Source organism: Nycticebus coucang, chromosome 13 (assembly GCF_027406575.1).
Source record: "Nycticebus coucang isolate mNycCou1 chromosome 13, mNycCou1.pri, whole genome shotgun sequence".
NCBI lineage: Eukaryota > Metazoa > Chordata > Mammalia > Primates > Lorisidae > Nycticebus > Nycticebus coucang.
In genome coordinates this window covers 19889480-19914727 of record NC_069792.1, presented here as the reverse complement: position 1 = coordinate 19914727, position 25248 = coordinate 19889480, and the positions used below count along the sequence as shown (strand labels likewise).

General features: G+C 42.8%; 2 protein-coding genes across 7 annotated transcripts in view; both read right to left on the bottom strand.

Moving 5' to 3' along the window:
* SULF1 (sulfatase 1) overlaps positions 1 to 25248 on the bottom strand; it is a 189793-nt gene that overhangs the window by 142546 nt on the left and 21999 nt on the right. For 3 of the 6 annotated variants that reach the window (XM_053558792.1, XM_053558795.1, XM_053558797.1), the window contains exon 2: positions 9120 to 9215. The exons of 1 other annotated variant lie outside the window; for it this stretch is intronic. The gene's annotated coding sequence lies outside the window, so the exon portion shown is untranslated. Of the gene's footprint in view, positions 1 to 9119; positions 9216 to 18021; positions 18161 to 25248 lie in introns of those variants that run through there. 2 more of the 6 variants (XM_053558790.1, XM_053558794.1) reach the window with 2 other exon arrangements.
* On the bottom strand, positions 13605 to 14323 carry LOC128563481 (ubiquitin-conjugating enzyme E2 A-like). The gene has a single exon (XM_053558801.1). The coding sequence runs from the start codon at positions 14191 to 14193 to the stop codon at positions 13735 to 13737; it is 459 nt and encodes a 152-aa protein (XP_053414776.1). The 5' UTR covers positions 14194 to 14323; the 3' UTR covers positions 13605 to 13734.

The window sequence follows — 25248 nt, the reverse complement described above, 5'->3', positions numbered from 1 at the left end:
AGAATCACCTAAGCCCAGGAGTTGGAGATTGCTATGAGCTGTGTGATGCCACGGCACTCTACTGAGGATGATAAAGTGAGACAATGTCTCTACAAAAAAAAAATAAAAGTTAAAAATTGGGTTTAAAAGGTTTTTCATGTGTCTGTACACTGATGATAAATTCCCAAAGTACTTTCTCACTCATCATGCCATTTAATTCTCTTAACAGCTGTTCCAAGTGTGCAAATGTACATGGAGAGTGTGTCAGTGTAAGGTTCTGTATTGCTGTTCTTTGTAAGGTACAAGCTTGTGTCCTTCTTCCTTCCAGCGTCAGGAAGTACCACAGTACACAGGGTGGGTACTGTGTCCTGAGACTTTCTCCAGAGTGCCTGGTCCATGGGGCACACGGGTGTGTGTGTGTGTAAGTGTACGAAATTATGGGACAAACTCACATTAATAACATTCTCATCCACTGTGTGTACTACTGGATTTTTGAATTTCCACAAGGAATAAAAATAATTACCGTGCGCAAGGCACTTTACTAAGTGCTAGATATTGTCCGAGCCCTTTATACACACAAAATCGTTTAATCCTCGAAACAGCTAAATGAATTGATATTATTAGCAGCCCCTGTGTTTCTGGTAAAGACACTGAGGCACAAAGAAATGAAGTCACAGTCAGCAAATACGCAGCAGGAGTTTGACCCCCGACAGGTTGGCTCTCAAATCCGTCCTCCTGAACGCTATTCCTACCAAGCTTCTCCCAGGAGTTACCATAAATTAGCAAAAAGAACAAAGAAACAGATTTCTCTTTTAAGAGGACAAAATCACCTTTGCAGGTCATGACTCCTGAACCCCTCCCAAGGGCTCCCTAAAGCAGAAAAGGCTCTGCCTTCCATACCTCTCACACGTGTCACTGTGTGGGTTTTCAGACACCCGCTGTAGCTCAGCCTAGTTATAAGCAGGCGTAGAACATGGTCCTGCAGCCTACATGAGTCAGGAGGAAAAACAATCAGTGTTTTGATAGTCAGAATTACTGTCTGTCCCATTTAGGGGGGGTTGTCACTAGAACAGTTGTTAAACGTGTACACACAGGTCACGCCAGACAAACTCCATCTCAACTATTTCCACGAGCAGAAAGTTTTTAAAACTAAATGCACCTCAAAGGAGAAATGTAAACTATATTCCTCTCCTTTCACCCAGGAGGGACATTTCCACCCTTGCAGACTACTAAGCTGATACTGTATGTGACATGTGAAAGAAGTTCCTCTGTGAATCAATGGTCGGGGGTGGAAAGGCAACAAGACGATGGACTATTTTCCCAGCGAGAAAGGCAGCCTGTGACGGGCACTGCCCGTGAGCCAGGGGCGTCGTCTGTTGCCTCTGGCCTCTCTCTGGGGGATCCAGATTCATTTCTTAACTACCCGGCAGAAACCAATCAACAAATATTGAAGGCGGTAGCACCTGTCCCGGGCGAGTTAATCGTATACGCTCATTTTCCCAGTCATAAACGTAATTTGGAGTCAAATTCCAACAGCTACAAGTGTATAATGAAGTACGAGCTATTTTCTTTCACTTCTATTTTCAGTTCTTAAGCTAGTAAAGATTTCTTTTTCATTCAATATTGTTATTTTATTTTTAAAAATTTTAATGCATGGAATACAGTGATAATCCTTGTGATTCTATAACTTTCATTCTTTGCAAGAACATTTTTGACTTTTTGCCAAGCATCGGGAAATACACATTGGGATTGGTTCACTGGCCGACAGAGACATAAAATGAAAGGGCAGATGAGGGAGAAATAGGTGATGGGATGACTGCGGCTGATAGGAAGTAATGTAGCTTTTAATATTACAACAGCAACAATAGGTGGAATTTAAGTGACTTCTTATGTCTGCCCTCCCTAAAGTGCTTTGATGCTTTTAAACTTATATTGACCAGGGAAATGGGACAAGTGCATTCTAATTCATAGAAAGTCACAGAGCAGGGGGTAGCACCTGTGGCTCAAAGGAGTAGGGCGCCGGAGGTGGCGGGTTCAAACCCAGCCTTGACCGAAAACTGCAAAAAAAAAAAAAAAAAGCAAGAAAGTCACAGAGCAAATAAAATGCTAAAAACCAGAGCTGATATCTTGACTCTCACCATTGTTCCCTGAAGAGCAGAATCTTGTGACTTATTATATTGTGGCGTACTTATCATCGAGAGATACACTCAAAATATCTGTAACTCTCACAACACAGCCTGATGCCGTGAAAGCTGCTGACTTCTCCCACCACCACTGTGCCAGGCCTGTACCTCTGGCTTGACCAGACTTCTGTGACAACAGCAGAATAGATTTCATCTCCTGGGATTTTTAAACTTGATGTAATGAATAAATACACTGTTTAATACAAAAAAAGGTATCAATTCATTTTTTTGGTAGAAATAGAAAAGTCAGTAATGTTTAAGTTAATTTCATGGTGAATCCCATTGTAAGAAGCCATGACTCAACTTATTTGCTTTGTAAAGAATGAATTTGCTTAAAATAACACCTGCATTTTAAATGCTTATATCGACTGACGCTAGATAACAGACTCAGATTTCCTTTAAAGGCTACCGAAAAATAGAAAGAAATTAAACCATGTCTTGAAAACTTGGAACTTCGAATAGTGCTGACCATTGTTTGGAAATATTTTAGTTACATTTTACTTGCAAATAATGATTTCTCTCTCAAAGACCCTTTAGCTGAATTACTTTCCATTTGACAAAAAGGGTAGCAGAAATCACCGAAGTTCACTTTAGAATCTATCAAAAAATGATTATTTTATTTTATTTATTTTTTGAGATAGAGCCTCAAGCTGTCACCCTGGGTAGAATGCCGTGGCATCACAGCTCACGGCAACCTCCAACTCCTGGGCTCAAGCGATTCTCCTGCCTCCACCTCCCAAGTAGAAAAAAGGACTCTTTTAAAATGCGCCTCTTTCCATTTTGACAGTCAAAAATCCGAAGCAGTTTTCAAATACATTTGTCCCATATACATAATAACTTTCCCAATATCTTAGAACCTCATGACACAAGGTTCCTTAGTAACCTGAGAGCAAAATCATAAAACGAATGTGAATTCCACTGTAATCCAATGTTTTCCCATTTTCATGTAGTCTACAAGAGAGAAACTTGGTCTCTCAATATATATGTACACCTGAAGACCAGTGGTTTACCAAAAATGAACATGTTTTGCAAACTCACTAAACTGAAGATGCCAATATTGAAAGCCTACGATATTCCAATTCTACTATTATAGATATTTGTGCAGCAAAAATATCCTAAAAAAAGCTTCAGCCAATGGCTTGCTTGAAACCCTATTAATGCAATAATGACAGAATCTTAATTACAGGATTTGACCCTATCACCCAATTATTCCAGAGATGCCTTCTTAGAAAGTCTAACTTTCATTTATAATTATGATGTGCTACTGTGAAATCTAAGCAGATAAATGCGGTCAACTTAGGACACCACTGAGAAGGAACCAAAAATCAAATATGTTTGTCACCGGAACTAGGAACTCAAGATAAACACAGATCAAATTCTTCCTCTGTAAGGAAAATTAATCAGTCCTGTAAATGTTCTAACATGCTACAAAGCAGTATTTCTTTTCAGGAAGTCACTTTTTGAAACTTTCTACTAAGGAATATATTCCATCTGAACTTCAGTATGCCATTCAAAATTAACCTACAAAACAGTAACAATTTCATATTATCACATCTGGGATGATACCAACTGGTATAATTGCATTCTGTTTCTTTGAATTCACTGTGTTGTAAGAGTCCAGGCACTGTTTCTGTCCTAAGCTGTGACACAGTGATCTTAAACGAATGTTGTTAACCCAGAGTGGACCATTTTAGCACTGGATAGGATGACTCTGCACTTCTGACTTAATAGAATGTAACTTAATAGGATGTCAGGCAAGAAGGTGTTGGGGGGAATAGCTTCATGGGAGCATGGCTCCTTAGACCTTTGATACCATGACAAAGTAATCTCTCATATCAACTCGTGGTTCTGGGCATAGAACAAGACCATTATTGTATGACCTGATTTCATTTCAGTGACAGTCTCCGTAAAGAATGACATCATCCCATTCTTTTCCCTTGATCTCCACTCGAGAACGTCCCCTAGGCCCCAGCCTCATCATAATTAAACTGCTTGCCCCTGCCAGGGGAAGAGCTATTTTCCTCTTAACTTCCTGCCTGAAAGCATTATTATGGCAAAAGCAAATGGTTTTCCTCGGGTGGGTCAACATCCCTGGAGCTTGCTTCCTCACTGTATCAGACAAAGCACTATTTTGTTACAGCCAAAGCACACTGAGAGGGCCATCTGCTGGGACATGTCTCAGTCAGATGCAAATAGAGAGGGGCCAGTGAAAGGTGACACAGCCTGGTAGGCACAGTGTTTCTCATCTTATTGGACTTTGGTGTTTTATTGAAACACAAACTCATTGGCTTTGAGGATGGGAGGTCTAAACAGATCTATTTAGCTGGGCACATATGGGCACATGTGTGCAAATTTCTGTGCTTGTATGTACTAATACTTGCTTATCACTTAGATTTGTCTTGAAGACTGAGTCTCAAAAAGATAAAACAGTGATGAAGGAAAAGACACTAGATTAAAAATTGGGATTAGAATGTAACTTAAGGGCAGCGCCTGTGGCTCAGTGAGTCGGGTGCCGGGGCGGGTTTGAGCCCAGCCCCGGCCAAACTGCAACTAAAAAAAAGCTGGGCGTTGTGGCGGGCACCTGTAGTCCCAGCTACTCGGGAGGCTGAGGCAAGAGAATCACCTAAGCCCAAGAGCTGGAGGTTGCTGTGAGCTGTGACTCTACGGCACTCTACCGAGGGTGACAAAGTGAGACTCTGTCTCTAAAAAAAATATACACACACACACACACACACACACGTAGAATGTAACTTAATAGAATGTCAGGCACAGAAAGGCAAATTTCACATGTTCTCACTCATGTGGGAGCTAAAATGTTAAAAAACTTAAACTCATGGAGGTAGAGAGCAGAAAGATGGTTGCCCGAGGCTGGGAAGGATAGTGGGAAGGGGAGGATCAAGTGGGGAAGGCGTGTGAGCAAAAGAATACAGTCAAATCGAAGGGATAAGACGGAGTATTCAGTAGCACAATGGGGCGACTGTAGTTAACACTAATTTACTGTATATATTAAAATAACCAAAACAATAGAATTAGAATGTTCTTTTTTTTTTTCTTTTTGGCCGGGGCTGGGTTTGAACCCACCACCTCTGGCATATGGGACCGGCGCCTTACCCCTTTGAGCCATAGACGCTGCCCGAATTAGAATGTTCTTAACACAAAGAAATTCTATCAATAAGTGCTTGTGGCTTTGGATACCCCAATTACCCTGATTTGTTATTACACACAATACGCCTAACTCGAAACATCACATGTGCTCCATGTGATGCACAACTAAATATATACAACTATGATGTACCCATAACAAGTAAAAATTAAAAATTTTTACAAATGGAATGGTTATGTGACAGAAGGTATTTATTGGATTTTTGGATTATTATCTCTCTTATAGGGAAACCACAAAACGATTTATGTATCTCCCACTCAGGTAATGGAACATGATACACAAATCTAAAAACTCTGAAGACAATGCAGAAACTGAAAACTGTTTTGATCAGTGGAAAAACCCAATGAAATTGTACATTCTCCATGCTGACAATTATGGAAAGTATTCGAAGTACCCTATGAAATTGCTGCTTTGGTAGGGCAAAAGAGTTAAATAGAAGCACTTTTCTATGATTCCACTTAGTGTGTGTTCATAGAGAAAAGACTGACTATAGTTAATTATGTAATTTTTTTAACTCTTTAAAAATTCATATCGGCTGGCTCGGCGCCCATAGCTCAGTGGCTAGGGCGCTGGCCACATACACCAGGGCTGGCAGATTCGAACCCAGCCCGGGCCTGCTAAAAACAACAATGACAACTACAACAGCAAAAAAATAGCTGGACGTTGTGGCCGTCACCTGTAGTCCCAGCTACTTGGAAGGCTGAGGCAAGAGAATCACTTAAGGCCAAGAGTTGGAGGTTGCTGCGAGCTGTGACACCATGGCACTCTACCAAGGGTAGAGTCTCACTGATGTGAGACTGTCTCAAAAAAAAAAAAAAAAAAAATTCGTATCAGGCAACTAGTACATAGTTTTACAACAAAAATCTAATTTTAAATGAGTTGGTACTCTGTGCAATAAATTGCCTTCTCTATTGAGAAATGTTTAAAAATACTTAAGAGTGATCAGAAAGGAGAAGAATGCTTTTTAGCATTCCCAAATCCAGCTCTTTCTATTCTGCAGCAAGCTTTAAGTGCTCATTACATACCAAGGCAAGGATAATTTTAGCAGACTTCAGAGTCTACAAGTGATATTGATTCCTTGAAAAGATGTAGTTTACTACTATGATCTATAGGCAATTTTTAAAAATCACTTAGATCTAAATTAACATATTGAACTTAAATAATTAAAATAACATAAAATAATTAAGTACCAGGGAGGCACACCTATGGTAAATTTTTTCATCCCAAATAGGCATTAACAGGGCTGGGAAAGGTCTTAATTCCCTTACAAACAACATAGTTGCTGTTCTAAGTTATCCCATCTGTGTGCACCAAACCTTGTCCAGAAGGTACAATCACGGCCACTCATATTTTGGCAGGTGTATTTTGAGCTGAAAACCAGGCTTTATGAAAAAAGCAATCTGTTTCACAGGTGTGAACATTTTTGATGAGAACCCTCAAAATCTCCCCCAATTTCACACTGTGAAATTTAATTGTCCTTTTGGTGTCTCATTATATGTAAATACGCTCTTTCTCTCTTGAGAACAAGAGATAGTCTGGTGATCAGACAGACAGGAGGTGTTTGGGCAGATTCTAAGATTTGCTTAGAATATATCCCGGTTCTTTTTCTTTAGTTATTTATTTTGGAGGTGACGCCAAGTCTAGTGAACTATAGATAAGCAGTTCTTAAAGCTGGAAAAATATTAAATGGAAGAACTTTATACCCAGATGACATGAGCAGAGAGCCAACCAAACATGCTTAGGGCAGCATCTCAAAAACTATAAAATCCGATAAAGGAGTCCTTATTTTACAAAGGTGACTGTCTTGAGCATATGCAAAAAGCACCCATTTCTTTCTACGAAATTTACTACATGGGAGGATTGTGGATAGGTGAATACAGAGACAGTGCTGGGAAGTGACTCAGCTGCTTATCTAATCCAGTTCAAATGTTGGATTTGGATGAGTAGGGGCAAAGATCTCTGAAGCTAGCAGCCAGTCAAACATTAAATTTGAATTTTCCAGCCCAAAGATGGAAAAAGCAGATTGGAGCCAGCTCTCATAAAGAGTCTGCATATTTTAAAGCAATAAGTGTCCTGTGTGTTAAATTTGAGCAAGTGGCTCTAGTTGATCCAATATGAAACATTTATTTCTATTTTTCCATAATAAGGATATATTGAGAAATGAAAAGGTTATAATGCTTAAAGTAGTGAAATTACTCAGTAAAGGGAGAAAAGTGTGAAATGAACGATTATAGGCTACAAAATAAACAACATGGCAGTCCAGAACAGTGGCCTTTTCATGGCACAAAAGAAACTAAGACAGATGCTTTGAGAAATCAGCTCTTCATTGACCTCTTGGGAAGATAAAGGGTGACCTCCAATTTTAAGGGGTTTTCAACCTCTTCTATAGTAAACTTTGAATGGTATGATATGAAAGGCCAACATCTTTCTTTCGCTGAGAAAAATGAATGAATCAGCCTGGGGGTTTACAAAGAAAATGTTTGGCAAACTGACTCAAGACGATAAAGAAGTCTTATGACATCTAAGTTCTGTCATTGAACTTAGTTCTAAACATGGATCTATCTCTTTTAGTTTCTGTTCTGGAATATTTCCTTCTCTTGCTTGGAGTTTTGATGTAAGGACACTCAACTTCCAATTTATCTTCTCTTTCTGTTGATTCTGCTTGTTATAAACAAGAATCTGATCTAGTGTAGTAATTAGCCATCTCAGCAGACAAAACTCTTAGAATGATAGAAAAACCACAGATACTTTTATGTTAAGGATCCCCAGTCTCCCAAACACTTCCAACCATTTCCCTTCGTCACTTACCCTTTGTAGAATTAAGAGAAAATGTATAATTCCTTTAGTACTATTATAGAAAGAAGCTGGATAAAACAACCCTCAAAAGACAAACCTGAAATTAAAGGCAGATTTAAAGATTTTGCTTTTTTTTACCTTTTTTTTTTCAAAGGTACAAACAAGAAGATTACAATGTTTGCATTTGTTCGGTAGAGTCCCTCTTGTAGATTTTGCTTTTTTGTGAGAGGTGCATGAACTTTTTGGTTGCTGGAAGACAACCTGGGCCAACAGAAGGCTGAGAATAAAAATCAAGCAAAGAACAATGATGTTGAAGAGCAGCATTTTGAAACCAAGAGGAGCTCAAAAGTTTCCATTGCATTAGTTCTGGGTAGGTGAGGGGGGCAGCAACTTTCAAAGTTGACATTTGAGAAAAGACTCTTGGAGACGTAAGCTCATGGGAACTCAGCCCCTACAAATGATTTTTGAACAACCACGGTTGCATCTGTGATGTGGGTTTCTGTGATTCTCCATGGCCCCACACACTCTTGGCACTAATTTATCTGGCCAAGGCAAGAAAGAAGCTGTGAAAGAAGACAAGCTTTGAAGAACATAGAAGACGTCTGTACAGTTTTCACTGCTGACACTCTGGAAGACATTGTGTACAACTGAGCGTGGCTGGCCTACCACGCTGGCCCCTCATTCCCCTGAGCTTCCTTCCTGACCAGCTCATGATGTGTTAATAAAGTCACAGGATTTGTAGATCCTATTTTTCAGGTGGTTCTCCTGATAGTCCTGAGGACTGATTTCACTACATGGCTCTGCCACCTTTCAGACCCCTTTTAGTTCTGTTAGCCAAGAACAAAACTGCAACAGAGGGTGTGGGCCCCTTCAGTCTGCAGTTTCTGCAGGTTCTTACAATTCCCCATCCATGAAACATTCCCCTTGTCAAGTGACAAGATTGCTTAGGTGGCCCTTGGTCTAACTAATTAAGACATTTAAAAGTTTGATATAAGTACCTTGGAAAATTTTCTGCAATTATTCTGCTTTGAAGAACCTGCATGTCATTAGCCAGGATTCACCTTCTTTAGATGATGGTGGGTGGCCGTCAGCACCTGCAAAGCAGGGAGCAAACCCGTTGCCAGTTCTACTTTCTCAGCAAGCCCTCTGATTTTTCAGGTGTTACCCCTTCACAGCCTCACAGGAGGATGTCATTAGGAACAGCATTCTCCATGGTTCACCCAAACAAGTTTTCTTACACTTGTAAGAATCCTTGAAGCATGGTGGGTGATTCAATCCTTTTGTAGAAGTTTCCATTTTGACCCCCTCTTCATTGAAAGATGTTCCATTAGATTCCTTTCATATTATTCTTAGACTGGGTTTCATAGGACTAATAAAGAGGAGTTTCTTTTTAAAAGTTTACCAAGTGCTCTAAGTTTAAAGGTTGAGTGATGTCTAGTTTCAGGTTGGGAGACCTGTTTCAAAGGAAAATGTGCTGAGTCATAACATCTTTCAAAGTTGCTGCATACTATTCTGTGATGAGTAGCAAAGTAAGCATTTACATGTGGTTAAATTTGTTTAAATTCTGCATTTATGACAGTTGAAAAATATAAGTGACTAAAGCAAATTTAGATACCCCAATAGGGGGAAACACCCACTTTAATGCCCCAAGTTTTGGATGAAGCAATCTTGCTGTCATGAATTACACATTTTAACATGTACACGTTATGTGTAAGTGGGTAAATGATATAAAGATTTGGAGACAAAACAACGTAAAATAGGGAAATGACACATCCTATTAATGACTTAAAATGTCCTTTCTGTTTAAAAAATTGTTTCCCTTCCCCATGTAAATACCTATGTTTAATAAAGCATTCCATTTGGACGGTTCTTATCCCACTGGTGATGACATGTGTACTTTGGTATACACGGAGGGGGATCTCAGAGTATGGGTGAGATGGGTGGCCTTAGCGAGTCAGATTAAATGTAGGGAGTCCCAAGTTTGCTCTGTTGTGAGGTGTCACTCCTATTCCTGCGCGACTTCTGCAGCAGGGCCTCCTGGAGCTGGCCAGGGCTGCAGTGTTCATTTGCCTCCACGCCAAACTTATCAGCTCTCTTTCCACTCAGGACTGTAGCAAAACTCCTCCATCCACTGCCAGCTCTTTGCCACCTTCTGTAATGTGGCACAAACTGCCCATGAGTCTCCCTCTGTCACCTGGACTAGAGTGTCATAGCCTCAGCCTAGCTCATAGCAACCTCAAATTCCTAGGCTCAAGCAATCCTCCTCCCTTAGCCTCCCAAGTAGCTGGGACTACAGGTGCCCACCACAATGCCTGGCTAGTTTTAGAGACGGAGTTTTGCTCTTGCTCAGGCTGGTCTTGAACCCATCGGCTCAGGCAATCCACCAGCCTTGGCCTTCCAGAGTGTGCTAGGATTACGGGCATGAACCACTGCGCCCGGCCTTGGAATTTTTAATGATATAAATATTATTACATTAATGTCTATTTTTTAACATAGAGCAACTTCCACCTAGGTTTTTCTGGTACTTATTTCAGTTAACATATGTAAGTCAGGACTGGGGCTCCATGGTCCCTGCTCAGGTTGAGAAACGCTACTGAGAGCAAGCATCATCCAGCCCAGGGGCCCACTGGTAAATAGCCTTTCCTTACTCTCCTTCCTGCCGCTCTTTACCTGGAAAACCCTGCTTTTCTCTTCTCCACATGGTAACATTCTGAGTGCCCTTCTGGGATCAGCTGAAATTTCATTTTCGGACAACTTTAGTGTTCATTAATCCCTCTCACCAAAACTCCTAAAATGCTTAAAATCTGCGTCACGCACATCAACGCTCAGTTATGCACTTTGGTTACTATCATGGCAGCCTTCATGGGTGATGGTCTCATCTCCCTGGCTGGGTTTTATGGTTTCTCAGGGTGATGGTTATGTCCCGGGCTTTGCTTCCAGCTTATATTAATCACAGTGTGGCCCCACTAACTACCAGACAGCGGCCGAACATCCCTGTGGAGTTAGGGTCTGACTCGCCTATTGATCCTTGGTCTGTTGTAGCTTTTACTCAAGTTTCAGCTAAAAAAAATTTAACCTGAGTCCCTGAATGACTCCACAAGGAAGAACAAATTGGCAGCCCACAGCTCTGAAGCTAGGAATGGACCAGGGAACCAACAGCCTAGTATTTCCTTTCCTTTCCCCATTTTCCTTTTCTCCTCCCTCCCTCCCTCTTCCTTTCCTTCTCTCTTTGTTGCCCTGGGGGAGAGTGCTGTGGTGTCACAGCTCACAGAAACCTCAAACTCCTAGACTGAAGGCATCCTCTTCCCTCAGCCTCCCAAGTAGCTGGGAGTACAGGCTTCCCTCAGCCTCCCAAGTAGCTGGGAGTACAGGCTTCCCTCAGCCTCCCAAGTAGCTGGGAGTACAGGCACCCACCACAACACCTGGCTACTTTTTCTATTTTCTATTTGTTATTTTTTAGCAGAGATGGGTTCTCCCTCTTGGTCGGGCTGGTCCCCAACTGCTGAGCTCAATTCACCTGCCTCGGCCTCTGTGAGTGCTAGGATTATAAGCGTGCACCACTGAGCCCAGCCTCTTTTTTTTTTTTTTTTTCCTTTTTCTTAAGTCAGACCTATGCTATGATATTTTCTATAAGCAGCAACTCAGCCTGAGACTCAGTGCGCATGTGCACGTGTATGCGTGGGGGGGTGAGAGGGGTTCTCATGAGTCTCGGCTTTTCTGTTCTTAAAATGAAAGAATAAGGTAAGACTGGAAGAACTCCAAAATCCCTTCTTGCTGCTCTAAAATTCTATAAAGTGTTGGCGCTTGTGGCCCTTAATTTGACATTACCATCTACAAATAAGTGTGGGGTGTCCGCCAGAATTTCACCTGCCGATACTGTGTCTGGAAGTTCGGCTTGATAGTTTAACAGCCGCACTTCAAAAGTTTGCTTTGGCTTCTCTCTCTGTGCCAGCGTGTGGTTGCATTTAGCACTTGGGGGTTCCTGCTACAGTGCGATTGGAGAAGTGAACTTCACTCTCTTGGCTCTTTCAGTTGTTCAGAAACTGAGCTGCATTTCCTGGCTCTCAAACTTCGTAAACTCATCAGATTTTGCTGCAGAGAAATGTCATTAAAATAACAGTCCTCTGTGGAGAACACTGGCACCATTCATAGCGAAATGCTGAAACAGTAACTGATATGTTTAAACTGCGAATTGGAGGCATTTTTCTATACAGTCCACATACACACGATTAGACAGACAGATGTGTAAGGTAAGTGTTTATTTTCCCTATGCAGTTGTCCTTTAATTGTCTCTGAGAAGTGGCTTTTGCCTCGTTGGTGAAGTACAATTCTTCCTTTACTCCATCACCTTGGAAAGTAATAACTGGTTCCAAACTGCTTTCCCTCAGAAGCTGCGGGAAGGTCCAAAATGTGCTCCTTAGAAAAGTTGTGTTGATGAACCACACAAATCCTGCCATTGTGGAGGGCGCACACACGTGGGACTACTACTTCACCCACAGTGACATGGGAGCAGAAAACATGTGAACAGGAAGCCCAGCCCCAGAGAGCTGGGGAGCGTCCAGCTTTCTGCTGAGCACAGAAAAGAAGCAAAAGCCAGTCAGTACTCCAGACTCAGGTGTCTGGGGGACTGCACAGCTGTGACCCATCGGCTTTTCAAACCCTGCAGAGGCAAGCACAGTGGCTCAGGCAGCGCCCAGTCTGGAGTAAATCCTTATGTCAGCAAACCTGGAAAGACTGAGTGGTGTAGCACATGCTTACGAAGCCGAGTGCAAATGGCTTGGGTCACCTAAACGTGAAACACCAGCACCACAGATGGAAGCCCCGTATATTCTTCATTCTTTCAATTGTGCTAATGGGAATTCTCCCAAATATATCTTGCTCTTTCTTTAAATAAGAAACTTTCCCATCATGCAAACTCATCTTACTCTAAAGTATGTACTTGGTGATTATTGTGCACAGTTGACGTGTTAACAGTTTCTTCTCAAGACTGTTCCTTATTTTATGGCAAAAGCATTTTAACAAAGCTAGAAATGTTTCTCCTCATTTCAGAAGTCAAAGATTATTTCTGAACTTTGGTGAATTTTGAGGTGAGCTATCAGAAGCTGGATGAAATTCAGATTATGGCCAAATACTCTCTTCCTAATAAGTGATAAGACTCTATATTTAAAAGGTGGAAATGGCTTCTTAAATCTGTTTTTAAGAGTTGATTCTGTGCACCTACTAGAAAGAAATATTATATGACTTTGCCAGACTAGCCACAAAGTCTGGGGCTAAGCCCCTTTTGTAATAAATGGCATTTGCTCTGAAGAGTTCCGTAGGGTAAGAGCTCTGAAATCCAGGAAATCTGATAGAGGCTTTGCCATAGAAGATTAACTCCTGAGCAGAGAAAGGGTGAGAGGGCATAAGAAAACTAAGGTTATCAAGTAATCAGACCTCAAGATTTAAAAAGTTACAGCTTCCTGTCTGCTAATCACATGGATTTCTTTTTTTTTTTTTTTTTAACAGCTATTTTGCTTTTAATAAAGTAAATGTAATGACACTGAAGAATAGGAAGCTGACAAACACATCAATATGTATTCTTCTGATATCTGGCCTCTTTTGCTGCACCCACGGTCAACAATCACGCCAGCTCTGTTCTACTATTGCAGAAACACGCTTTTCATATTCCTGCTTGTTCTCCTGGTACAGCTGAGCAGCCTGGCTGTTTGCTGGACTATTAGGATTTGGTTCATCCAAAAGAGACTGTATGGATGTTAAAATGGAAGACACATCATAAGTTGGGCTCCAACGGTTCTGAAGTATGTCCAGACATATACTACCATCTGCATATACATTCGGATGAAACATCTTAGAGACAAATCTAACTGTAGGTGGTTTATTCGGATATTCTTCAGTGAATTCTATTGTAAGCTTAAATGTTCCATCCTCAAATGGGGTCCCTTCAGGCCCAAAAATGACCGCGTTCCAAACCATTATGTTGTTCTCGGATGGCGCTCCGCTGACTCCAGCGGGAGGATCCTCCTGCAACCTCTTGAAGTCCCTCATAAGGCGGCGCCAAGCCGGAGTGGACATATCTCTAGCGGGGTCAGGGGTGGGGCATACACCGTCTCGGCTTTCTACAGCGGATAAGGAGGCCGAAGAAGCCGAAGAAGGAGAGGAGGAACGCCCAGAGGAACCGCACTGCCTCTCCGAAGTCGAGGGTCGGTCCACATGGATTTCTAGTCATTCAAAATGTTAAAATTCTTCCAGTTGCCATCTTTTAATACTTCACAAATGTTACCCACCCCTCTTTTACAATTAATAAAAGTGTGGGAAGAACTTACTGGTCACACCGAAGACAGACGAAATGGTTATAGACTAAATAATGGCCAGGTAAAATATTATAAAATTACCTCCTTTCCTTTCATGTGGGTCCCTAGTTCAAGGGGAGCATTAATTAAAAAAAAAAAAAACCCTTTTAAGGAAAAGGCTTGTTTTAGATGAGTGAGTATTCTTTATGAATATGTACTTCTTACGAATAAGTATTCTACTAGCCCATAGATCTTTCTTCTAGTCTCTGCTCATGTCTGAAGCCTCTGAAAAAGTAAAAATTACTTTTTTTGAGGGTACACATGCTATTGGCAAGGCTGCCCTAGACGCGGACTTCCTATTGCAAAGTTAATGGGAAAACCATACACTCAACAGCCAGTACACAAAAGTAAAGCTCTCAGCCCATAGAGCTTCTTGAGGGCCTTAGAGCATAATAGGAAGAGCTCGGTCTTTATATTTCTCCTTAAAATTTCAAAAAGATAAATCTAGCATTTTTTTTTTTAAGCAATGGCGTCTTACTATGTTGCCTGTGAAGTGCAGTGGCTATTCACAGGCATGACCACAGCACCCTACAGCCCTGAATGCCCAGGTTCAAGAGCTCCTCCTGCCTCCGTCTCCCATGCAGCTAAGGCTATTGGTACATACCACCAAGCCCACCTAGACATTTTATACTTTGAAAAAAACTACTTTTCATGTTTACTCAACGTTGCAGTCTAGCCTCTTATGGACATCGCAACCCCAAATTATCCTAACTCAATTTTCTTCTACAAACCCATGTCTCCTCTTGTTTTACGGTATTCCATTACAGCTGCTCAGCTGTCCAAGCCTCAGACTAACATCATAGATGTTTCTTTTTCCTCCATTCCCTCCACAAAGTCCCAAGTCAAGAATGTTCTACTTTCTATCTCTAGGATCTGTGCCTTTCTCTCCTCAATCACACACCTATTCTCCACCTTCTCAGCCTCACACAAAGACCTCTGAGTCTCATGTTGATCACAGTAATCCTGAAAAAGGGGCAGTGGATGATTTAGAGTTTGTGCTGTGAGCTAAGAGCAAGTCTGTCCTTCCCATGGGTTTGCTACAAACAAGGAACTGAAACAGACGTCCTACAGATGGAGTGATTTTGCAACAGGCATCAAGCTTCTTACCTCAGTGTGAACCAGTGAAACAAACTGCGGGTCAGAGGCTGGTCCATGGATGAGTTTGTTTATGAGTTAATAGAGTGAGCAGGTACAAACATCTCAGCATGAAGCACCGCGATGCTGATAGTTGAGCCCGGACTGGACCTCCAGTCCCTCAGGTCCAACATTCCAGCACCATTTGACTTAGGTTCTATCCTCAGACTTTATAATATCTCCTGCTCTCCGATTTTCTGCTCTTCTGCAACGTTCTTCCATACTTACGGCTTATCCTCTAAAACCCAGACAACCAATAACACCTTTGGGAAAAGTTCATTTGACTTTCACTAAGCAGAGATAATCACTCTGGCCCCGGTGCTGTCTCTTAACCTTGAATTTTTACAAGTGTTACACGGCTATGATCTGTTGTTCTGGTCTTTCTCTTAAGACTATGAAGTCGGGTGGCGCCTGTGGCTCAGTGAGTAGGGCGCTGGCCCCATATGTCGAGGGTGGCGGGTTCAAACCCAGCCCCGGCCAAACTGCAACAAAAAAATAGCCGGGCGTTGTGGCGGGCGCCTGTAGTCCCAACTACTTGGGAGGCTGAGGCAAGAGAATTGCATAAGCCCAAGAGTTAGAGGTTGCTGTGAGCCGTGTGACGCCACGGCACTCTAACCGAGGGTGGTACAGTGAGACTCTGTCTCTACAAAAAAAAAAAAAAAAAGACTATGAAGTCTTCCAGGGCAGGATATGAATCTTATTCACCTTTGTATCACTAGTGCTTAACATAGCATCCGATACACAGCAGATGCTCCGTAAATGAATGAAGTGAACAATAGATGAAAAATGGAGTAAAGGAAAAAGCCCTAAAATGAACTGAAACATCGCTGTTTTCAGAGTCTGTATGTCAGACATTTTACATACTTGTATATTATTTCCCTTTAATTCTTTCAACAATCTTCTTCTTGGGGGAAGTAGCACTGGTCTTATTTCATAGACGTGAAACCCAAGGCTGAAAATCTTAATGATTTTATGGCCGGTCATACAACAAGCCTCAAATCCAGACCTCAAAGTTTGTTTTCTTTCTACTAGGATTGTGTAGCCTTTGAGGCTTCCTGTTGAAATTATGTGACGGATCTTCATTATCAAATCAGCTGGAGTATACCATTGAGTGTTGATCGATCACTTTTAAATTCAGGAGTAAAAGCAACTAGAATCCAGCCTCATTTCCATTATGTCTTATAATTTCTTGGGAGCCACAGAGAATTGTGAGTGAAAATGTCACTTAAAGAGCATCTTAACAATAGACATACTTTTCTGATGTTTCCCATGTCTGATGAGTATAGAAAGAAAAAGAACTCTACTGCAATCTGAAATTTAATATGAACTTTCTCTACTTGTTCCATTTTGGCTATAATAATATCATGTAAAATACTGAGCACTAAGTAGATATAACAAATGCAAGTTCAAGGTAATTAAATGTTTACACACATTAACACAGGCACAAATGTGTGGTTTTCAGGCATTGAAAGTAAGAGGGCTTGCTTTTCTACATTACTATTTATGTTTCTTAGCTTTCTTACACGAAATATTATTAAGACAATAAATTTCTATATCTCATAGGATGCAAAGTTATCATTGTGGCTTTATGCATGCAAATTGTGCAATTATAAAGAGAACTTCATTTTTCCAGTTTACTCGATTAGTAAATCATAGCTTTGGAGTGTTCAGTTGTATTTTTCTTAATGCTAGAGTTTGAAATTCACCTTTTGTTGAAAGGCAATTTCTCAAAGCAATGAACATCACCCCTCAGACAAATACTCTGCTCATTCCACATTCTTCACAGAAACATAGTTTAATAATAGGGCTTTGGGCTTTGCCTGTGCTTGGAAAAGTTCGTGTCCACGTTCCTTTAACAGCAGACCCTTCAGCTACCTATGTAGTGAAAAGTTTAATAAAAAATTCACATGCCCAATGTAGTTAAAGGGTTTTGTACAGTTTATATCAATACAAGCCAGTGCAAGTTTCAAGCCTACACTGAAAGATGGGATTTATTTCCTGGTGTGAAAAGAAACTTTCAGCAATTACAGCTGACTCACAAAGTGTGAGTACCCCAGGCAGAGAGACAGAAGACCAGAGCTGCAGGGTTTCCCGGAGCCTAACAAGGCAGGTGAACGCCAGGCTTCCCCTCTGGGGTGAGGAGAGTGGGTGTGGGCAGCCAGGAGTGGCCAGCTTCCGCCCCTCGCCTGGGTGCTATTTTGTCAAGTGAATTACTTATCAACAGAAACCACTTTCCCCTCCTATTATGGTTAGGAGGGATCACATTGGGTGGAGGACTTTGGCCAGAAACACTCTTTCCATCATCTAAGAAATCTGAGAGAGGAAAAGAATTCTAATGAATCAATAGTCTGAAATGCACAAGGGCAGGAAGGAGTTTGTCTTCTTTTCCAAAGCAAAAGCAGAGCATCATACTTACAAAAGCCGCCTTCAAAATCTTCTCTAGAGATAAAGCTCTGGGGACTGGGAGGGGGCAGAGGAGGTGTCAGCGGGGCTTCCTTCCTCCAGAGCCGGCGAGTCCCGCTCCGTCTCCGCCCGCCCTCCCGGGAGCAGCGCTGGGGGCCCAGGCCCGGCCTCTGGGGGCCTCTGACCCTGCTGCCCTCGCGTCGGCCTCACCCCGGGCTGCCCGGCTGCGGAGACGGCCGCCCCGGCCCGCCGGCCCCGCGGGCATCAGGGACCGTCTGCGACGTGCTCGCCGGACGAGGACGGTTATATAAGCGCGCGTATCATCACCACCACACACCCCCGTGGAACCGACGCTGCCAGACAAACACAGGGCAGTTCCAAGAAAAGGAGCGCAGAGGCAGGAGTTACGCTGGAGTGAATTTCGGGACACTGCTGAACTGACCGAGGGGGAGAAATGCAAAAAGGAACTCAGTCTGCACACGCAACGCTGGACAAATAAACAGTGGCCGCAGCTGGCGCGCGGGCGGCGGGCGGGGCGGGACCGGCTGTCCAGGCGCGGTGGCCGCGGGGGAGGCCGAGCGCGCGGGGACACGGGGTAGGTGCAAAGCGGGCGTCCCGGAGCCCGAGTGCTCAGCAAACACCGGCGTCTCTCAGGCTCCGACCAGTGCTCCCCTAGGGCGGCTCCTTTTCCTAGCGACGCCTCGAGGGGTGTCCCCCGGTCCCCTGCCCGACGCCCTATTTTATTGGGTCTCTACTCTTTGCTCCGTGGGAGCAATAAACGGAGCCACGAAGCTCCTTGTTCACCAGCACCGGGGTCCACCGACGAAGTTCTGGTTTATTCTGAGCCCCGCGCTCCCTCACCTCCTCCTCTCCCAACTTGCTACTATTTTCTTTCAATTATTATTTTCCTGACCTGCCCCTGGCACTGCTACACGACACGTGAAGAAATTCCTCATGCTGGCACTCAGAGCCCACAATTTCTGTCTGGACGCTAATTTCCCGCTTTCCCTGGGTCCTCCTGTGTCACCTGCCGCCCAGCACGTTAAAGAGTGTGAACCACTCGCTAGACACGACCTCGCTCACGTCCCCTCCTCGGCCTGCTTCAAATCCCATCTCCCCCACACAAGTTTTCCTCAATTTCCCCTCTTCTCCCTGTGGCCTCTGCTCCTCTGTCGTCATTGCTCATGGGTTTGGGACCTTGTGCCGTTCACACTGGTGGCCCAGGACAGAGCCCTGCTGAACGCAGGTACTTGTGTTTACTGAACGGAACTGACAGCTGGCGAGATTTTACCTGCCTGGTTGTCACCTCCGTGGACTTAGATGACAACCACCTCACGGTTGTTAGAAGTGTGCCCTAGCTTCATGACGGCTTGTAGTACCCCTACTTTTGTGTATGTTTGAAAATTTTTATAAATTAAAGGAAAAGAAAGCTTTTTATAAAATGTGGAGGGGAACGGAACTTCACTCCAGTCAGCTTGCGTTGGGACGTAAGTTTGTGCCGGAAACAGGAATCCTGGCATCTGCCGAGCTTCTGCTAGGGTACCTTGGAGGAGCCAGGAAAATTCCCCAAAGGTGAGATTTTTCAGAAATCACAGACTTCAGGGATGAATTTTATGGGGGAGCTCTCCAACTATTGAAAGAATGAGGGCCATCACAGCAGCAACTCAACAAATGAAAAGCAGCTCTCTGTTGAGTGGTTTTAGGATATGGGGTGAAATACAGAACGCAAGCTGTCAGGTACTCAGTTTCTTGTGGCTTTGTGTTAAAGTGTTCTTAATGGCATTTCTCCTGTTATTCTTTGGCGAAGGCACCGTGCTTTGAATTCCATCTGTGGTAGCTACATCAACCGTGGTGTCATTTAAGAGACATGGGTGTGCCCACACAGTACAAGCTCTCAATGTGTACAGAATGTTCAGTGAATTAGAAGAATTTTCCCGCCTCCACTAATTTGGAACAATTAAAACTGATTCAGGTTCTAAAGAATTTTAAAGCTTCAAGTTGTTGAGGATTTGGCTTTGGGAATGACAAAGATCTCACTGCAATTTAGTAATTTAAGCGTTGGAGTTTCCCTCGTTTTGTTCTGCGTAGATCAGGTCCATACTCTGGCTCCTATTTATGAAACCTACCATGTCTCAGGCACAGGCATTCTTAACCTAGCAATCATCTCAGCATAGATTTTTTTTTTTTTTTGAGACAGACTCTTACTTTGTTATCTTCAGTAGAATGCCATGGCCTCGTAGCTCTCAGCAACCTCAAACTCTTGGGCTCAAGCGATTCTCTTGCCTCAGCCTCCTAAGTAGCTAGGACTACAGGTACCCACCACAATGCCTAGATACTTTTAGAGACTAGGTCTTGATCTTGCTCAGGCTGGTCTTGAACTGCTGAGCTCAAGCCACCCACTTGCCTCAGCCTCCCAGAGTGCTAGGATTATAGACATGAGCCACCACTCCCAGCTCCAACTTAAAAGTATTTGTATCTTTCCTTTACAGATAGGAAAATTGAGGCTCATCATACAGCTTGGAAAGTGAGCCTAAATCTCTCTGACTTTATAGTCTATGATTTTTTTCAATTCGGCTGAAAGCTGTGGGAACCTTGGATATTGCCTCGTACGCTAGTTTTCAAACTGGGATCACGGAGCTTGAGGCCATTCAGGATATGCTTCAGGAATCTTGGCAGTGTGTGGAAAGGAGCCAGGTCAGTTGGGCTTGGGCTCCACTCATTGGATTAAAACAAAGAAGCATCATTATCATCTGTTCTATAGAGTGACTTAAGATTTTGTTTGGAACAACGGTTTTGCTACTTAAAAAATTATTGTAAAACTCACTAAAAAGGTGTGGATCTTGGGGTCCAGAGAGTTTAAATGTCTTGTCCAAGATGTTATAACTAAGAATGACAGGCCCAGCGTTAACCGCAGTTGCACAGTCTCTGCCTCAGACTCCTGGCTTCCCCTATCCTTTATGTCCTCACTTGTTAAATCCCAGGGAAAGCGAGAGAAAGCCTGGAGTAGGGCTGAGCTTTCTGACTGGGTTGTGTGTCCTGTCTGATAGAAGATGTGGATAACATCACAGGGGCAAGCTAGACTGCTTTTTAGCCCTTTGGTTAAAAGACTAAAGTTTGTCAACATTTACCTTGTGACAAAATAAAATTAAGTGAAGGGTTAGATATGTCATTTGTCAGGATGATTTCGGGCTCTCCTATTTTCATTCACAGCAAAGCAGTAGTGAAGGATGCTTCTGCATGAGTCATTTAGCTAATTATATAGTCTTGGCTTGAGAGTACTCTTGCTAGAAAAATTGCTTCAACTGCCCTGTTTACAAATTTAGTCAATCTAGCCAAAAGTGGCTCTTTTCACATGAGACAAAATAGATGTGGGGAAGGCATTGGAGAGGTCGGGGATGGCCACGGAACACGAATCTCTTCAGTCAGCATAATGTGTATGGACTGGCTCCTAACAAGGCCTCAAACTTCATGTGGTACCTTGGGATCTCTGCGCCTCACAGGGCCCCCCCAAAGACCTAACTGTGAGGAATTCACAGTTGCACTTGATACCCACCCCAGCTCCTTCCCCTAGCCGCAGGACCGGCCGTGTCACCTTGCCAGCCCATACAATGATTCCAACAAGCCAGTTCCATCCTCCCCTGGGAGGCTGAGGCCACCTGTTCCTCCCTTTACTACTGCCCTTTCGCCACAGCTGCTGGTTCACTCTGTCCCTGAGGGTCACCCCTGGGAGGCCCTTCGTGACAGGTTGGCATCATCCTTCCCTGGCCTGGAAAGTGTATGTGAATCCTGAATTGCTGTGGCTCTCATGTGTCCAGTGTCAGACGCCCGGTGTGTGGCCACCCCCAGAACCCTCTCTCACCGGTAGGGTGAAGAGAAGGTGACCAAAATAATGAGCAGACATTAGCACTAATGCTAATCGGAACTTGCATAGAGAACTAGCAGTGAATATCCTGTCCATTGGCGTTTTGCTCGCAGGCTATTTGCAAATAGAAATGAATGTCAACTGAAATTATGACAGTTGGAACTAACCTTTGTGAATTCCAAGGCTCCGTAGTTTTCCCATGTGTTCTTTTTAATTTTTATCATTTTCTCCTGGAGAATTTTTAGGAGCGCTGTTCTTTTTCCTGAGCTGGCTAAACTGCTGCCCTGCCTAAGGGCAAAGGGGTAAAAGGATGCCACTTCTGTTCCTGTCATTTAAATCTTTACTGACTGCATTCTTTCTGTAAAATGTAGCAGAAAGGATTTTTTCTAATCTCCACAGGCAAGAGATTATAATAAGCAGACCTTTTTCCCCCTCCATCTGAAACATCCAAAAATTAATATATTTCCAGAGTCTCAGCCTTAGAAACAAAGCTTTAGATGCAATTTCTTTTTCTATTCATGAGATTTATAATAGGAAGGTCATGTTTGTACTAGACTTGGGTTTGAAATTAATCTTCTTTTCTCTATAGCATTTCTATAGCATCCAGGCACTTTGTTATTTAGTCATTTGCAAATATTAAATAGTTGTCATTCTTGAACAACGATCTAATCTTCCCTTTATGGGTGGAGAAACAGAGTTGTGGAACTTGCAAATCATTGCCAGGATATAGATCACTCTAAAGCTTATGGCTACTCATTGAAATGCTTTTCTGCACACATTCTTGGAGTACAAAAGAAAAATGTAAGTTGTTTTCTAGTGCGTGCAACATCCTCTAACCCTTAGAAAGTATTAATTAAAAGTTCATTTGCATTCTATTTTAAGAGAGAAACTTTCCAGAGTAAAGAAGTACATTCAAATCCCCCAACAAACCCCACCACCGAGGCTGTGCTATAGTCACTCCCCCTTTCTTTGGCTTATGCTTCATACAGATCAAAATATATTCTTGGTTCAGTTGAACAGGGTTCATTTAAACACATCTGTTGTTCATCAAACCCTATTTTAGGAGTAGGGAATTGTTTTTCAGAGACAGGTTCTGTCTGGAAGGTCTTATGGCAACAAATAGCCCTCATTCTATCTTATGACATTTTACCAACAGACATCCAGTCCTCACTTTTACATGATTATAGAATCCAGGCAAAACCCTGCACCCCGACATCAAAGGATTCCTCACTTGAGTAATTCTAAAGAGTAAATTGATTTTCTCATCATTTGTTGTGTTTGACAATAGAAAGGCTGAGGCAGCAACATTGCTAAAATGACAGCTCATTTCTATTCAAGGGGAAGGAATTTGTGTTAATATTCTTAATGACAGGCATCTTTATGAGAAATGTGAAATCATTTATCCTTAGCAATAACCTGGCTAGGATGAAAATGTACTTGGTACTTAGAACGGAAGTCATCTGTCAGGCAAAATTATTTAGACTGATGCAAATGAACTGAATAAATTGGCCTACGGTAGCTTCCTAATTATGGCATGTGGATTCAAGTTCGTGAAAATCAGTCTGAACTGAAGAAGGAACTGGAAAGGACCTTTCAGGAAGTGATCTGACATTCCGTTGGAGGAAAAGATAACAATGATTTGATAAATTCCTTTCACATTGACTAAGAATTTCTGAGAATGATTTAAGAAGCAAGGACATGTAAACCAAAGGGAGACCATTACGCCCGTGTGTGTCTTGCTTATTCAGAATAGCCGTGACACCTCATGAGTGGCTTGTTTGTCCTGACACTATAGATTCTAAATAACAAATAGTGTTTTCCACGGAGGGTTATTCCAACCTTCTCAGAGCTGGCTTGGGCCTGAGCCCAAGGGACCAGTCTGAAAGATGTGAGCGCTTGGGCCGGTATGTAACAAGCCTGGTACAGACTGGTCTGCGCATCCAGTGGGGAGCGGTTCCATCTTAATGGGCCTGGTATCGCTGGCCAGTTAACAAGTTTTTATTGGAATCTCAGTCTTCTCTTCCTCACCAGCTTCACAGTAAAGCTGCTTTTAGCTCTTCACCAATACCCTAGTAAGTTGTGGGAAGAAGCACTTTACTAGTGCAGGAAATTGAATTAGTCTGGGGGGAAAAAAGGTGTAAATTGCAGGAAAATGTAAACTGCTTCAGTGTAATTAATGGCTGGGTTTTACTGTTTAGAATTTATATAGAACTTTCTTTCGAGAAAATGCATGGACTTGTGGAGACAAATTGTCTTGGATCCAAATCGTAGCTCTACAGGTGTGTGTGTGTGTGTGTGTGTGTGTGTGTGTGTGTGTGTGTGTGTGTGTGTTTAGCTAATTTCTATGTAATTCCTTTCCTTGGAACCAGAATGACTGACTGGTATATGTGTTACAAACTCTGAAAGTGAATAGCAGTCAGTGTCTGGCATGTGGCCTCCGAATCACTTGGTTTCTTCTTTTTTTTCTTCTTTTTTGGAGACAGGGTCTTACTCAGTCACCCAGGCGAAAGTAAAGTGGCCTGATCATAGCTCACCGTAACCTTGAGTTCCTGAGCTCAAACAATCCTCCTACCTCCTCCCTCAGCCCACACCCAGCTAGTTTTCCTTCCTTTTCTGAGAGTTTTTACTGGTGCAAATGTCCTTAAGCAATTGTTCAGTATTATTTGCCTTGAGTGAGCAAAAAGCAAATTCCTTTTTCAGAGCATTAGCTGAAGGGTGACTCTGGCCGTTGCCTAGATTTCTATGTTAAAATGACATAAAGGCAAAACAATAGGGAACTGTTCAAAAAGATGGTGATTAATAATCATTAGTAATAACCTGAAAGTTGTTGTGATTTCAGTCCCAGGGAGAGAAAGTCATTCGAGGGATCAAGTAAACGCAAATTGTTGGGGTCGATGTTAGGAAGTTTTTGCCAGAAAGCAGTGAATTAGAGAAACACATTAAAAAATTGTTTAAGAAATTTAGTATGTGCCAAATTCAATTTGGCACCTCATCTTTGTGTAAGTAGGGAGAGGTGTCACTTGCAAACGTAAAACCAGACATGCCAGGGATCAGAAGTGGTGAAAGTGCAGGAGCAGAGCCTGGGCATGTGGAGAAAGAGGGGCTGGTGTGGGGAGAGGACAGAAGCCTGGGTGCACGCCAGCTGCAGAGGCTGCAGTCTCTGAGAGATGCTGATAAGGATGTGCTGAGATGTGGACAGGAAAAAGCCTCATTCTGCACAGTGTGCAAAGGACCCATGTCTGGGGCTGACAGGTGCGTTAGGAAGAAGCAGCTCAGGCTGAGGCTGGAGCCTGAGGCGAGGATGACGGACAGTCAAGGGAGCGATAACAGCAGCACTTGCAAGATACCAGGTTAGACTTCAAACTATGCCAAGCTGAG